The 16199-nt window shown below is 47.4% G+C and overlaps 1 protein-coding gene across 1 annotated transcript in view; it reads right to left on the minus strand.

The window, feature by feature from the left end:
- The window catches only part of LOC140387330 (aminopeptidase N-like), a 272573-nt gene that overhangs the window by 69147 nt on the left and 187227 nt on the right, over positions 1 to 16199 (minus strand). Inside the window, exon 11 of the mRNA XM_072470259.1 lies at positions 2127 to 2203. Coding sequence (XP_072326360.1) covers positions 2127 to 2203 — 77 coding nt within the window. The remainder of the gene's footprint in view (positions 1 to 2126; positions 2204 to 16199) is intronic.

Consider the following 16199-nt stretch of genomic DNA (forward strand, 5'->3'; position numbering starts at 1 on the left):
ACCTTATCAAACGCTTTACTGAAATCCATACACACCACATCAACTGCCTTACCCTCATCCACCTGTTTGGTCACCTTCTCAAAGAACTCAATAAGGTTTGTGAGGCACGACCTACCCTTCACAAAACCGTGTTGACTATCTCTAATCAAATTATTCCTTTCCAGATGATTATACATCCTATCTCTTATAAACCTTTCCAAGATTTTGCCCACAACAGAAGTAAGGCTCACTTGTCTATAGTTACCGGGGTTGTCTCTACTCCCCTTCTTGAACAAGGGGACAACATTTGCTATCCTCCAGTCTTCTGGCACTATTCCTGTGGACAAAGATGACTTAAAGGAGGTGTTGAAGATTGTAGTTTAGTCGGGCAGCATGGTCGGCACGGGCTTGGAGGGCCGAAGGGCCTGTTCCTGTGCTGTACTTTTCTTTGTTTTCTGTTCTTTGACTACAGTCAGACCATCAACCAGTACACGCAGTTCGGTGCGTACCCCCTTCCCCGCATGTCTGACATGGTCAATCAGATTGCGCAGTACCGGGTCTTCTCCACCGTGGACCTGAGGTCCGCGTACCACCAGCTCCCTATCCGCCGGGAGGACCGCCAGGACACTGCCCTCGAGGCAGCTGGCCGGCTCTACCACCTTCTCCAGGTTCCCTTTGGCGTCACCAATGGGATCTCGGTCTTCCAGCGAGCGATGGACCGAATGGTGGACCAGTACGGGCTGCGGGCTACATACCTGTACTTAGATAATGTCATCTGCGGCCATGATCAGCAGGACCACGACGCTAACCTCAAGAAATTCCTCCACGCTGCCCAGCTCCTTAACCTGACCTACAACAAGGAGAAGTGCGTTTTCCGCACAACCCGGCGAGCCATCCTCGGCTATGTCGTGGAAAATGGATTTCAAAGGGTCCCTCCCCTCCACTAACCGTAACGTGTACTTCCTCAACATCCTTGACGAGTACTCACGCTTCCCTTTCGCCATCCCGTGCCCAGACATGACCTCTGCCAGTCATCAAGGCCCTGAGCAGTGTCTTCACCTTGTTCGGTTTCCCCACTTACAACCATAGCGATCGGGGTTCCTCCTTCATGAGTGATGAGCTGCGTCAGTTCCTGCTTAGCAAGGGCATCGCAACAAGCAGGACAACTAGCTACAACCCCCGGGGGAACGGACAGGTGGAGAGGGAGAACGCGACGGTCTGGAAGCCGTCCTTCTTGCCCTACGGTCTAGAGGTCTCCCAGTCTCCCGCTGGCAGGAGGTCCTTCCCGAGGCGCTCCAATCCATCCGGTCGCTTCTCTGCACCGCTACTAATGTGACCCCCCACGAGAGGATGTTTGCCTTCCCCAGAAGGTCTACCTTAGGGGTCTCGCTCCCGACCTGGCTGAAGGTTCCAGGACCCGACCTCCTCCGACGACATGTGAGGACTCATAAGTCGGATCCTCTGGTAGAGAGGGTTCTTCTCCTCCATGCGAATCCCCAGTATGCCTACGTGGCTCACCATGACGGGCGGGAGGACACAGTCTCCCTTCGGGATTTGGCACCCGTAGGTTCCCCAGCGACTGTCACCGACGCTCCCGACCCCATTCCTCTCCTCTCTACTACTATTCGACCCAACCCTATACCCCCTTCCCCCGTTGCTGCCCACCCGTCTGGGAACACAGAAGCTGTTTTACTCCCGGACACGCCAGCTTCAACGCTTCCGCCGACTACGATGCCCACGCCACTGCCGGAACTGAGGCGGTCACTGCGGACAATCAAAGCCCCCGTCAGACTCAATCTCTGACACAACTTGTTCACTTCACCCCCACTGGACTTTTTTTGAAACAGGGGGTGAATGTGGTGAAACCACTGTGTTGTATTGTGCTGCCACAGTATTACGTGTCGTACAGTATTGCCACTATATTACATGTTGCACGGTTTTGGTTTGCCCGTGGCTCCTCTCCCTGGGGCCTGGGTATATAGGTTCCCAACCTTTCACACTGCCTCATTCTGGGGCACGCTGCCAGCTCTGTTGTAAGTCAATTAAAGCCATAATTAATTCACTCTGCGTTCTCCGTCTTAATTGATGGCATATCACCCACACTGTCATTTCTCTCTCAGTGCAGTATCAAAATCCAAAATTCATACCTTGGGATTTTGTTAGCCAAAACATATCTTCTGTTAAATTTTCTTTCATCCATTGAATTGGCACAATCCATGAGTAACTGAAACACAAAGAACAAAATGAATTGGTCAGGCACAAGGGTCTCCATTAAACCGTGATTTTAGCTTTGGGAAATGTCTCTTGGAATATTGCTGATTGTTATTGTGTCACCATTTATAATCTTCAGATTAAAATGTTCAAAATGTTACAATAAATAATTATATGGTATCAAAAGATTACAATAAAACATATAGAACAAAGAACACAAAAGGTTGCTGCATAAACTAAAGATGCATGGCATTGAGGGTAAAGTGGTAGAATGGGTAGAGGATTGGTTAACTAACAGAAAGCAGAGAGTGGGGATAAATGGGTGTTTCTCTGGTTGGCAACCTGTAACTAGTGGGGTCCCTCAAGGATCAGTGTTGGGCCCGCAGTTGATCACAATTTACATAGATGATTTGGAGTTGGGGACCAAGTGCAATGTGTCAAAGTTTGTAGACGACACGAAGATGAGTGGTAAAGCAAAAAGTGCAGAGGATACCGGAAGTCTGCAGAAGGATTTGGATAGGTTAGGTGAATGGGCTAGGGTCTGGCAGATGGAATTCAATGTTGCCAAGTGTGAGGCTATCCATTTTGGGAGGAATAACAGCAGAATGGATTATTATTTAAACGGTAAGAAGTTAAAACATGCTGCTGTGCAGAGGGACCTGGGTGTGCTGGTGCACGAGTCGCAAAAAGTTGGTGTGCAGGTGCAACAGGTGATTAAGAAGGCTAATTGAGTTTTGTCCTTCATTGCTAGAGGGATGGAGTTCAAGACTAGGGAGGTTATGCTGCAATTGTATAGGGTGTTGGTGAGGCCACAACTGGAGTATTGTGTTCAGTTTTGGTCTCCTTACCTGAGAAAGGACATATTGGCACTGGGGGGAGTGCAGAGGAGATTCACTAGGTTGATCCCAAAGTTGAGGGGATTAGATTATGACGAGAGGTTGAGTAGACTGGGACTGTACTCATTGGAGTTTAGAAGGATGTGGGGGGACCTTATTGAAACATATAAAATTATGAAGGGAATAGATAGGATAGATGCGGGCAGGTTGTTTCCACTGGTCGGGGAAAGCAGAACTAGGGGGCATAGCCTCAAAATAAGGGGAAGTAGATTTAAGACCGAGTTTAGGAGGAACTTCTTCACCCAAAGGGTTGTGAATCTCTGGAATTCCTTGCCCAGTGAAGCAGTTGAGGCTCCTTCTTTGAATGGTGTAGGAGGGAGGGCTTCAGGTATTTGGATAATTGGAGCGCATTCTGGGGAAGGTGGGACCTGTACAAGCAGGACGGGTTGCATCTGAACCAGAGGGGCACCAATATCCTGGGAGGGAGGTTTTCTAGTACTCTTCGGGAGGGTTTAAACTAATTTGGCAGGGGAATGGGGAACCGGATTTGTAGTCCAGCAACTAAGGCAGCCGATATTCAGGACGCCAAAGCGTGTAATGAGGCAGTGGGGAAGGGAACACTGACAAAGGAGAGTACTTGCAGGCACGGAGATGGGTTGAAGTGTGTATACTTCAACGCAAGAAGCATCAGGAATAAGGTGGGTGAACTTAAGGCATGGATCGGTACCTGGGACTACGATGTGGTGGCCATCACGGAAACTTGGATAGAAGAGGGGCAGAAATGGTTGTTGGAGGTCCCTGGTTATAGATGTTTCAATAAGATTAGGGAGGGTGGTAAAAGAGGTGGGGGGGTGGCATTATTAATTAGAGATAGTATAACAGCTGCAGAAAGGCAGTTCGAGGAGTATCACCCTATTGAGGTAGTATGGGTTGAAGTCAGAAATAGGAAAGGAGCAGTCACCTTGTTAGGAGTTTTCTATAGGCCCCTCAATAGTAACAGAGATGTGGAGGAACAGATTGGGAAACAGATTTTGGAAAGGTGCATAAGTCATAGGGTAGTAGTCATGGGCGACTTTAACTTCCCAAATATTGAGTGGAAACTCTTTAGATCAAATAGTTTGGATGGGGTGGTGTTTGTGCAGTGTGTCCAGGAAGCTTTTCTAACACAGTATGTAGATTGTCCGACCAGAGGCGGGGCAATATTGGATTTAGTACTGGGTAATGAACCAGGGCAAGTGATAGATTTGTTAGTGGGGGAGCATTTTGGAGATAGTGACCACAATTCTGTGACTTTCACTTTAGTAATGGAGAGGGATAGGTACGTGCAACAGGGCAAGGTTTACAATTGGGGGAAGGGTAAATACGATGTTGTCAGACAAGAATTGAAGTGCATAAGTTGGGAACATAGGCTGGCAGGGAAGGACACAAGTGAAATGTGGAACTTGTTCAAGGAACAGGTGCTACGTATCCTTGATATGTATGTCCCTGTCAGGCAGGGAAGAGATGGTCGAGTGAGGGAACCATGGTTGACAAGAGAGGTTGAATATCTTGTTAAGAGGAAAAAGGTGACTTATGTAAGGCTGAGGAAACAAGGTTCAGACAGGGCATTGGAGGGATACAAGATAGCCAGGAGGGAACTGAAGAAAGGGATTAGGAGAGCTCAGAGAGGGCATGAACAATCTTTGGCGGGTAGGATCAAGGAAAACCCCAAGGCCTTTTACACATGTGTGAGAAATATGTGAATGACTAGAGCGAGGGTAGGTCCGATCAAGGACAGTAGCGGGAGATTGTGTATTGAGTCTGAAGAGATAGGAGAGGTCTTGAACGAGTACTTTTCTTCTGTATTTACAAATGAGAGGGGCGATATTGTTGGAGAGGACAGTGTGAAACAGATTGGTAAGCTCGAGGAAATACTTGTTAGGAAGGAAGATGTGTTGGGCATTTTGAAAAACTTGAGGATAGACAAGTCCCCCGGGCCTGACGGGATATATCCAAGGATTCTATGGGAAGCAAGAGATGAAATTGCAGAGCCGTTGGCAATGATCTTTTCGTCCTCACTGTCAACAGGGGTGGTACCAGGGGATTGGAGAGTGGCGAATGTCGTGCCCCTGTTCAAAAAAGGAACTAGGGATAACCCTGGGAATTACAGGCCAGTTAGTCTTACTTCGGTGGTAGGCAAAGTAATGGAAAGGGTACTGAAGGATAGGATTTCTGAGCATCTGGAAAGACACTGCTTGATTAGGGATAGTCAGCACGGATTTGTGAGGGGTAGGTCTTGCCTTACAAATCTTATTGAATTCTTTGAGGAGGTGACCAAGCATGTGGATGAAGGTAAAGCAGTGGATGTAGTGTACATGGATTTTAGTAAGGCATTTGATAAAGTTCCCCATGGTAGGCTTATGCAGAAAGTAAGGAGGCATGGGATAGTGGGAAATTTGGCCAGTTGGATAACGAACTGGCTAACCGATAGAAGCCAGAGAGTGGTGGTGGATGGCAAATATTCAGCCTGGATCCCAGTTACCAGTGGCGTACCGCAGGGATCAGTTCTGGGTCCTCTGCTGTTTGTGATTTTCATTAATGACTTGGATGAGGGAGTTGAAGGGTGGGTCAGTAAATTTGCAGACGATACGAAGATTGGTGGAGTTGTAGATAGTAAGGAGGGCTGTTGTCGGCTGCAAAGAGACATAGATAGGATGCAGAGCTGGGCTGAGAAGTGGCAGATGGAGTTTAACCCTGAAAAGTGTGAGGTTGTCCATTTTGGAAGGACAAATATGAATGCGGAATACAGGGTTAACGGTAGAGTTCTTGGCAATGTGGAGGAGCAGAGAGATCTTGGGGTCTATGTTCATACATCTTTGAAAGTTGCCACTCAAGTGGATAGAGCTGTGAAGAAGGCCTATGGTGTGCTCGCGTTCATTAACAGAGGGATTGAATTTGAGAGCCGTGAGGTGATGATGCAGCTGTACAAAACTTTGGTAAGGCCACATTTGGAGTACTGTGTACAGTTCTGGTCGCCTCATTTTAGGAAGGATGTGGAAGCTCTGGAAAAGGTGCAAAGAAGATTTACCAGGATGTTGCCTGGAATGGAGAGTAGGTCTTACGAGGAAAGGTTGAGGGTGCTAGGCCTTTCTCATTAGAACGGAGAAGGATGAGGGGGCGACTTGATAGAGGTTTATAAGATGATCAGGGGAATAGATAGAGTAGACAGACAGAGACTTTTTCCCCGGGTGGAACAAACCATTACAAGGGGACATAAATTTAAGGTGAAAGGTGGAAGATAGAGGAGGGATATCAGAGGTAGGTTCTTTACCCAGAGAGTAGTGGGGGCATGGAATGCACTGCCTGTGGAAGTAGTTGAGTCGGAAACATTAGGGACCTTCATGCAGCTATTGGATAGGTACATGGATTACGGTAAAATGATATAGTGTAGATTTATTTGTTCTTAAGGGCAGCACGGTAGCATTGTGGATAGCACAATTGCTTCACAGCTCCATGGTCCCAGGTTCGATTCCGGCTTGGGTCATTGTCTGTGCGGAGTCTGCACGTCCTCCCCGTGTCTGCGTGGGTTTCCTCCGGGTGCTCCGGTTTCCTCCCACAGTCCAAAGATGTGCGGGTTAGGTGAATTGGCCAATGATAAATTGCTCTTAATGTCCAAATTGCCCTTGGTGTTGGGTGGAGGTGTTGAGTTTGGGTAGGGTGCTCTTTCCAAGAGCCGGTGCAGACTCAAAGGGCCGAATGGCCTCCTTCTGCACTGTAAATTCAATGATAATCTATGATTAATCTAGGACAAAGGTTCGGCACAACATCGTGGGCCGAAGGGCCTGTTCTGTGCTGTATTTTCTATGTTCTATGTTCTTTCAACGTTTTTAAGAAAAAGATAGATTCATTTCTAAAGAATAAAGGGATTCGGCGATATGGTGTACGGGCCGGAGAGTGGAGCTGAGTCCACAAAGATCTGCCATGATCTCATTGAATGGCGGAGCAGGCTCGAGGGGCCAGATGGCCGACTCCTGTTCCTAGTTCTTATGTTCTTATGGATCCTCTGCCGGCTGGATGCTCTGTTTTGCCGGCAGCCCGGGGGTTTCCTGAAGGCGGGGGGCTGCCCCACACTGGGAAACCCCACTGACCAGAGAATCCCACCGGCGTGCTGAACCAGAAATGTGGCGCAGTGGGACGGAGAATCCAGCCCAACATCTTTGGGGCTTTTCACAGTAACTTCATTGTGACACTGATAAAGATTATTATTATTATGACATTCTTAACTCTTGTGAAGAGATATAGAACATAGAACATAGAACAATACAGCGCAGTACAGGCCCTTCGGCCCACGATGTTGCACCGAAACAAAAGCCATCCAACCTACACTATGCCATTATCATCCATATGTTTATCCAATAAACTTTTAAATGCCCTCAATGTTGGCGAGTTCACTACTGTAGCAGGTAGGGCATTCCACGGCCTCACTACTCTTTGCGTAAAGAACCTACCTCTGACCTCTGTCCTATATCTATTACCCCTCAGTTTAAAGTTATGTCCCCTCGTGCCAGCCATATCCATCCGCGGGAGAAGGCTCTCACTGTCCACCCTATCCAACCCCCTGATCATTTTGTATGCCTCTATTAAGTCTCCTCTTAACCTTCTTCTCTCCAACGAAAACAACCTCAAGTCCGTCAGCCTTTCCTCATAAGATTTTCCCTCCATACCAGGCAACATCCTGGTAAATCTCCTCTGCACCCGCTCCAAAGCCTCCACGTCCTTCCTATAATGCGGTGACCAGAACTGTACGCAATACTCCAAATGCGGCCGTACCAGAGTTCTGTACAGCTGCAACATGACCTCCCGACTCCGGAACTCAATCCCTCTACCAATAAAGGCCAACACTCCATAGGCCTTCTTCACAACCCTATCAACCTGGGTGGCAACTTTCAGGGATCTATGTACATGGACACCTAGATCCCTCTGCTCATCCACACTTTCAAGAACTTTACCATTAGCCAAATATTCCGCATTCCTGTTATTCCTTCCAAAGTGAATCACCTCACACTTCTCTACATTAAACTCCATTTGCCACCTCTCAGCCCAGCTCTGCAGCTTATCTATGTCCCTCTGTAACCTGCTACATCCTTCCACACTATCGACAACACCACCGACTTTAGTATCGTCTGCAAATTTACTCACCCACCCTTCTGCGCCTTCCTCTAGGTCATTGATAAAAATGACAAACAGCAACGGCCCCAGAACAGATCCTTGTGGTACTCCACTTGTGACTGTACTCCATTCTGAACATTTCCCATCAACCACCACCCTCTGTCTTCTTTCAGCTAGCCAATTTCTGATCCACATCTCTAAATCACCCTCAATCCCCAGCCTCCGTATTTTTTGCAATAGCCTACCGTGGGGAACCTTATCAAACGCTTTGCTGAAATCCATATACACCACATCAACTGCTCTACCCTCGTCTACCTGTTCAGTCACCTTCTCAAAGAACTCAATAAGGTTTGTGAGGCATGACCTACCCTTCACAAAGCCATGCTGACTATCCCTGATCATATTATTCCTATCTAGATGATTATAAATCTTGTCCCTTATAATCCCCTCCAAGACTTTACCCACTACAGACGTGAGGCTCACCGGTCTATAGTTGCCGGGGTTGTCTCTGCTCCCCTTTTTGAACAAAGGGACCACATTTGCTGTCCTCCAGTCCTCTGGCACTATTCCTGTAGCCAATGATGACATAAAAATCAAAGCCAAAGGTCCAGCAATCTCTTCCCTGGCCTCCCATAGAATCCTAGGATAAATCCCATCAGGTCCCGGGGACTTATCTATTTTCAGCCTGTCCAGAATTGCCAACACCTCTTCCCTATGTACCTCAATGCCATCTATTCTATTAGCCTGGGGCTCAGCATTCTCCTCCACAACATTATCTTTTTCCTGAGTGAATACTGACGAAAAATATTCATTTAGTATCTCGCCTATCTCTTCAGACTCCACACACAATTTCCCATCCCTGTCCTTGACTGGTCCTACTCTTTCCCTAGTCATTCGCTTATTCCTGACATACCTATAGAAAGCTTTTGGGTTTTCCTTGATCCTACCTGCCAAATACTTCTCATGTCCCCTCCTTGCTCGTCTTAGCTCTCTCTTTAGATCCTTCCTCGCTACCTTGTAACTATCCATCGCCCCAACCGAAACTTCACACTTCATCTTCACATAGGCCTTCTTCTTCCTCTTAACAAGAGATTCCACTTCCTTGGTAAACCACGGTTCCCTCGCTCGACGCCTTCCTCCCTGTCTGACCGGTACATACTTATCAAGAACACGCAGTAGCTGATCCTTGAACAAGCCCCACTTATCCAGTGTGCCCAACACTTGCAGCCTACTTCTCCACCTTATCCCCCCCAAGTCACGTCTAATGGCATCATAATTGCCCTTCCCCCAGCTATAACTCTTGCCCTGCGGTGTATACTTATCCCTTTCCATCATTAACGTAAACGTCACCGAATTGTGGTCACTGTCCCCAAAGTGCTCTCCTACCTCCAAATCCAACACCTGGCCTGGTTCATTACCCAAAAACCAAATCCAACGTGGCCTCGCCTCTTGTTGGCCTGTCAACATATTGTTTCAGGAAACCCTCCTGCACACACTGTACAAAAAACGACCCATCTATTGTACTCGAACTATATATTTTCCAGTCAATATTTGGAAAGTTAAAGTCTCCCATAATAACTACCCTGTTACTTTCGCTCATATCCAGAATCATCTTCGCCATCCTTTCCTCTACATCCCTAGAACTATTAGGAGGCCTATAAAAAACTCCCAACAGGGTGACCTCTCCTTTCCTGTTTCTAACTTCAGCCAATACTACCTCGGAAGAGTCCCCATCCAGCATCCTCTCCGCCACCGTAATACTGCTCTTGACTAGCAGCGCCACACCTCCCCCTCTTTTGCCTCCTTCTCTGAGCTTACTAAAACACCTAAACCCCGGAACCTGCAACATCCATTCCTGTCCCTGCTCTATCCATGTCTCCGAAATGGCCACAACATCGAAGTCCCAGGTACCAACCCACGCTGCCAGTTCCCCTACCTTGTTTCGTATACTCCTGGCATTGAAGTAGACACACTTCAAACCACCTACCTGAACGCTGGCCCCCTCCTGCGACGTCAAATCTGTGCTCCTGACCTCTATACTCTCATTCTCCCTTACCCTAAAACTACAATCCAGGTTCCCATGCCCCTGCTGCATTAGTTTAAACCCCCCCAAAGAGCACTGACAAATCTCCCCCCCAGGATATTTGTGCCCCTCAGGTTCAGATGTAGACCATCCTGTCTGTAGAGGTCCCACCTTCCCCAGAAAGAGCCCCAGTTATCCAAAAATCTGAAACCCTCCCGCCTGCACCATCCCTGTAGCCACGTGTTTAAATGCTCTCTCTCCCTATTCCTCATCTCACTATCACGTGGCACGGGCAACAACCCAGAGATAACAACTCTGTTTTTCATTGTGAAAGTTAGGATTCATGCCCTACACCTTGGAATGTCTGCAGAGTGAAGAAGGAAATGCATGTGGTGATCAGAAAAGATTCATTTGCATTCCTGAAATGATTTGTTGAACAGACTCCTCTGGTTAGCTGAAGCAATTATTCATTTCAATAAGAACTGGAATCACTAACACAGGGACAAATGAAGTGTTTGTTTCATTGTTCCATTTGAGACCTTACTAAATGCAATGTGACCACTGCACAATTAAAATAACAACAGTCAAAGTTGACGCACTTGACTGTAAGTTTGGAGGTGGGTCAGGTCTGTAGAATAAAGCCCTTAATTATAAACAAAACAAAATGAATTGGTCAGGCACAAGGGTCTCCATTAAACCGTGATTTTAGCTTTGGGAAGTGTCTCTTGGAATATTGCTGATTGTTATTGTGTCACCATTTATAATCTTCAGATTAAAATGTTCAAAATGTTATATTAAATAATTATATGGTATCAAAAGATTACAATAAAACATATAGAACAAAGAACAAAGAAATGTACAGCACAGGAACAGGCCCTTCGGCCCTCCAAGCCCGTGCCGACCATGCTGCCCGACTAAACTACAATCTTCTACACTTCCTGGGTCCGTATCCCTCTATTCCCATCCTATTCATGTAAAAGGTACAGGTAGAACTCTGAGCAGGAGTGGGCCAATCAGCCCCTCGAAACCGCTCTGTCATTCAATACGATCAGGTCTTAGAACTTAGAACATACTGTGCAGAAGGAGGCCATTCGGCCCATCGAGTCTGCACCGACCCACTTAAGCCCTCACTTCCACCCTATCCCCGTAACCCAATAACCCCTCCTAACCTTTTTGGTCACTAAGGGCAATTTATCATGGCCAATCCACCTAACCTGCACGTCTTTGGACTGTGGGAGGAAACCGGAGCACCCGGAGGAAACCCACGCACACACGGGGAGGATGTGCAGACTCCGCACAGACAGTGACCCAAGCCGGAATCGAACCTGGGACCCTGGAGCTGTGAAGCCACAGTGCTAACCACTGTGCTACCATGACGTCCCAATCTCTCGGCCTTAGAGTCAGCGTCATAGATGTTTACAGCATGGAAACAGGCCCTTCGGCCCAGCTTGTCCATGCCGCCCAGTTTCTATCACTAAGCTAGTCCCACTTGCCCGCATTTGGCCCCTATCCCTTGATACCCACCCTGCCCATGTAACTGTCTAACTGCTTCTTAAAGGAAAAACTGTACCCGTCTCTACCACTGCCTCTGGCAGCTCGTTCCAGACACTCACCACCCTCTGTATGAAGAAATTTCCCGTCTGGTCTCTTTTGTATCTCTCCCCTCTCACCTTAAACCTGTGCCCCCTCGTTCTAGACTCCTCTACCTTTGGGAAAGGATGTTGACTATCTACCTTATCTATGCCCCTCATTATTTTATTGACCTCTATAAGATCACCCCTAAGCCTCCTATGCTCCAGGGAAAAAAGTCCCAGCCTATCCAGCCTCTCCTTATAACTCAAACCATCAAGTCCCGGTAGCATCCTTGTCAATCTCTTCTGCACTCTTTCTAGTTTAACAATATCCTTCCTTTAATAGGGTGACCAGAACTGCACACAGTATTCCAAGTGTGGCCGTACCACTGTCTTGTACAACTTCAACAAGACGTCCCAACTCCTGTATTCAATATTCTGACCAATAAAACCAAGCATGCCGAATGCCTTCTTCACCACCCTGTCCACCTGCGACTCCACCTTCAAGGAGCTATGAACCTGTACCCCTAGATCTTTGTTCTGTAACTCTCCCCAACGCCATACCATTAACTGAGTAGGTCCTGGCCTGATTTGATCTGCCAAAATGCATCACCTCACAAAGGCCTTGCTAAAGTCCATGTAGGCAATGTCCTGCCCTCATCTACCTTCTTAGTTACCCTTCAAAAAACTCTATCAAATTTGTAAGTAAAATTACAAAGCCATGCTGACTTTCCCTAATTAGCCCTTACCTGGTCTAAATGCCTGTAGATCCTGTCCCTCAGAATATCCTCGAACAACTTACCCACTACAGAAGTAAGACTCACCAGTCTGTAGTTCCCGGGCTTACCCCTACAGCTCTTCATAAACAAAGGCACAACATTTGCTACCCTCCAGTCTTCAGGCACCTCTCCTGTGGCTGTCGATGATTCAAATATCTCAGCTAGGGGGCCGGCAATTTCCTCCCTAGCCTCCCACAACGTCCTGGGATACGTTTCATCAGGTCCCGAGATTTATCTATCTTGATTCGCTTTAATACCTCCGGCACCTCCTTCTCTGTAATATGTAATCTCCTCAAGACATCACTTTTTATTTCCCCAATTTCCCTAACATTCGTGCCTTTCTCAACAGTGCATTCTGACGAGAAATATTCATTTAGGACCTCTCCCATCTCTTGTGGATCTGCACATAGATGACCTTGATTATCCTTAAGAGGCCCACCCTCTCCCAAGTCATCCTTTATGTATCTGTAAAAGCTCTTTGGATTTTCCTTTGCCTTATCTGCCAAGACAATCTCATGTCCCTTTTTGCCCTCCTGATTTCTCTTTTAACTCTACTCCAACGAGCCCTATACTCTTCAAGGGATCCAGTTGATCCCAGCTGCCGATACGTGTCATATGCCTCCTTCTTCCTTTTGACCAGGGCCTCAATATCCCGAGTCATCCGGGGTTCCCTCCTTCTATCTTCCTGTCCATTCTCCATAATCCTTCACCCTGTCATTAATTAAAAACCTACCCATCACCTCCTTAACTGTGTTTAGTGTTCCAGTGTCCACCGCACTCTGAGCTGGAGAATTCCACAGATTCCCAACCCTGTGAGTGAAGCAATTCCTCCTCATTTCTGTTTTAAATCTGCCCCCCCTTAGCCCGAAACTATGGCCCCTTGTTCTAGAATGTTCAACAAGGAGAAATATCTGCTCTGCATCGACCCTGCCAATCCTCTTTAGCCTCTTCTACACCCCAATTACACCTCCTCTTTATGTTATTCTCTAAGTCTTAATAAAGATTGTAGACTTCCAGTTAACACAAATACTTTATTCAGTGGGTTTGTTCTGTTTCCAGAGCTTAACTAGATATAATACAGTCGCGAGGTATGACCAGTGAAGCTAAGGTAAGCTGCCTGTGCTGAGCTGTCTCTGTCTGCTGCTGCTCACTAGCCCTGTGTTTCTGAAAGAGGCGGATCCTCCCTTGGGCTGAACCCTTTAGACCCGTCTCTGATGCTGCCCTCTAGTGATGCTGTGGCTGTTACATCTGTCTGCAGTCCCTGGTGTATGTGCAGATGTATGTACAGATGTACAGATCACTACACCCCCCCCCTTTTATTTGACATGTTTTCTAGACTGGCCTCAAGAAAACTGTACATAACAAGTGGTGAGAATAAGCAAATCTGCACACTGCGAAAATGATAAAGTAAAACAGAAACAATTAACTGTGTTGTGAGTCCATCGTGAGAAATGTCCATATCCGTTTTGTGCGGGTGTTGAAGTGTCGTCACAAATCTAGCCGGTCGGGTGCCTTACGGCTTCTGCTGGAGCGTCTTAACGGTGGTAGTAGGGATGATGGTTTGATGTCATCAAGAGTACAGTCTGGCGTTGTGTGGCGAGGAACGTCCTGTGGACAAATGGACTCGGTCAAGTCCAGTGTGGGAAATACTGGTGTTGTCGGCCGAATGTCTAATAGATCCCGGCGGTTACGGTGAAAAAGTACTCCCGCTGACCATTTGACAATGTAGGACTGCGGTGCCTCCTGCCTGATCACCGTGGCTGACTCAGACCGTCCGCCTCCTGGGTCCCTGATTCTGATGGTGTCACCTATTGTCAGTGGCTTGAGTGGGATCGCATGTTAATCGTAGTATAGTTTTTGTTTGGAGCATAGTGCCCGCATGTCATCGAGAACCAGTGCGTTGCCGGGGTCTCGGAATTGCTTTGCCGGTAGGGTTGTCCGGATGTCTCTGCCGAAGAGCATTTGCGCTGCCGCCAGTCCTGAGCTCAATGGGGTTGCTCGGTACGATAACGGAGCGAGGTTGATGTCGGAACGTGACTCGGCTGCTTTGCTGATGAACCGTTTAATGATGTGGACACTTTTTCCCCCTGTTCCATTTGATTGCCGGTAGCGATTCTGTGTCCCACCGTTGTCTGGTCTCGACTTTTTCCTGTATTTGTGGTATTGATTCTGTACGTCATCGTTTGTGAAAGCTGTTTTGCTTGTTTGTTCTGGAGCAGATGTGAATTTGTGAGATTCTTTATCATGCCTTGGCATGTTTGTAGTCTTGTCATTGTTTTGCAGTGTGCTGTGGCATTGTCCTTCATGTGCAGAGTTGTATCATGTTGTATAGCTCGTTGTTTCATTCTTGTTGTTTCTGTCTTGGTTGTTTTTGTTGGCGATCTTGTTGTTGTCGTTTTAGTTGCGCTCAATGAGTGTGCCATGTGGATGATTTGAGTCATTGTCACAGTTATTGGTGTCAGTGTCCGTTGTGGTATCTGTTACATTGAGCGTTTCTTCTTGAGAATTGTGAGAATGATCTGATGTTGCATTGATGTTGGTGACATCAGTCATTTGTGGTAGATTCGATTCCTCTTCTTTGATTTCTTGGTACTCCTCTTCTAGAGTCATTTCTGGTTCACTTGAATAGTCTGTGATCTCTTTGTGCTCCTCTTCTGGAGTCAAAATATTCAAGATTTCTATTGACGTGGTCTCTCTGGACTCATGGGTGGCCGTCCTCTGATTGTTGAGTGCTTCTGTGCAGACGAGCTGAGATCTGTCAGTCTCGCTGTGATCCTGCACATCCTGTGTGGGAATTGTGATTTCTTCGTCACTTCATAGAATCATAGAATTTACAGTGCAGAAGGAGGCCATTCGGCCCATCGAGTCTGCACCGGCTCTTGGAAAGAGCACCCTACCCATGTTCAACACCTACACACTATCCCCATAACCCAGTAACCCCACCCAACACTAAGGGCAATTTTGGACACTAAGGGCAATTTAGCACGGCCAATCCACCTAACCTGCACATCTTTGGACTGTGGGAGGAAACCGGAGCACCCGGAGGAAACCCACGCACACACGGGGAGGATGTGCAGACTCCGCACAGACAGTGACCCAAGCTGGAATCGAACCTGGGACCCTGGAGCTGTGAAGCAATTGTGCTGTCCACAATGCTACTGTGCTGCCCACTTGTCTCACATACAGTGGGTAGACATTCGGTGTCTTCTTCTGGTGGCTCAAATAAGCTTGATAGATCTTCATGGTCTTGTTCATGCATAGCGTTCACCATGGAGTGTTTGCTTGCTTCCATTTTTGAGTCTGTCACCGAGCTGTCTGTGGAGGCTTGCATCGCTCTCTTTGTGGAGGCTTGCGTTGCTCTCTTTGTGGAGTCCTTCATCGCTCTCTGTGGAGTCTGTCATCGCTCTCTCTGTGGTGTTGTGCAGTGTTCTCGCTGTAGAGTCGTTCTGTGCTCTCTGTGTGGCGTCGTCTTCGTCTTGGGTATTGCTGTCATCCAATGTACCGACGGTCTGCCCTGGCACCATGGTGTTGGATTCATCTACCATGAGAAGAGTCGTATTGAGCTGTTCAACCGTGTTGCTGATGCTGTGATCAGGATCTCCGAATAACTCAGCCATGAAAACAACAGCAGCCAGAGCAGTGGCACCACGGC

This window comes from Scyliorhinus torazame, chromosome 12 (assembly GCF_047496885.1).
Source record: "Scyliorhinus torazame isolate Kashiwa2021f chromosome 12, sScyTor2.1, whole genome shotgun sequence".
NCBI classification, from domain to species: Eukaryota; Metazoa; Chordata; class Chondrichthyes; order Carcharhiniformes; family Scyliorhinidae; genus Scyliorhinus; species Scyliorhinus torazame.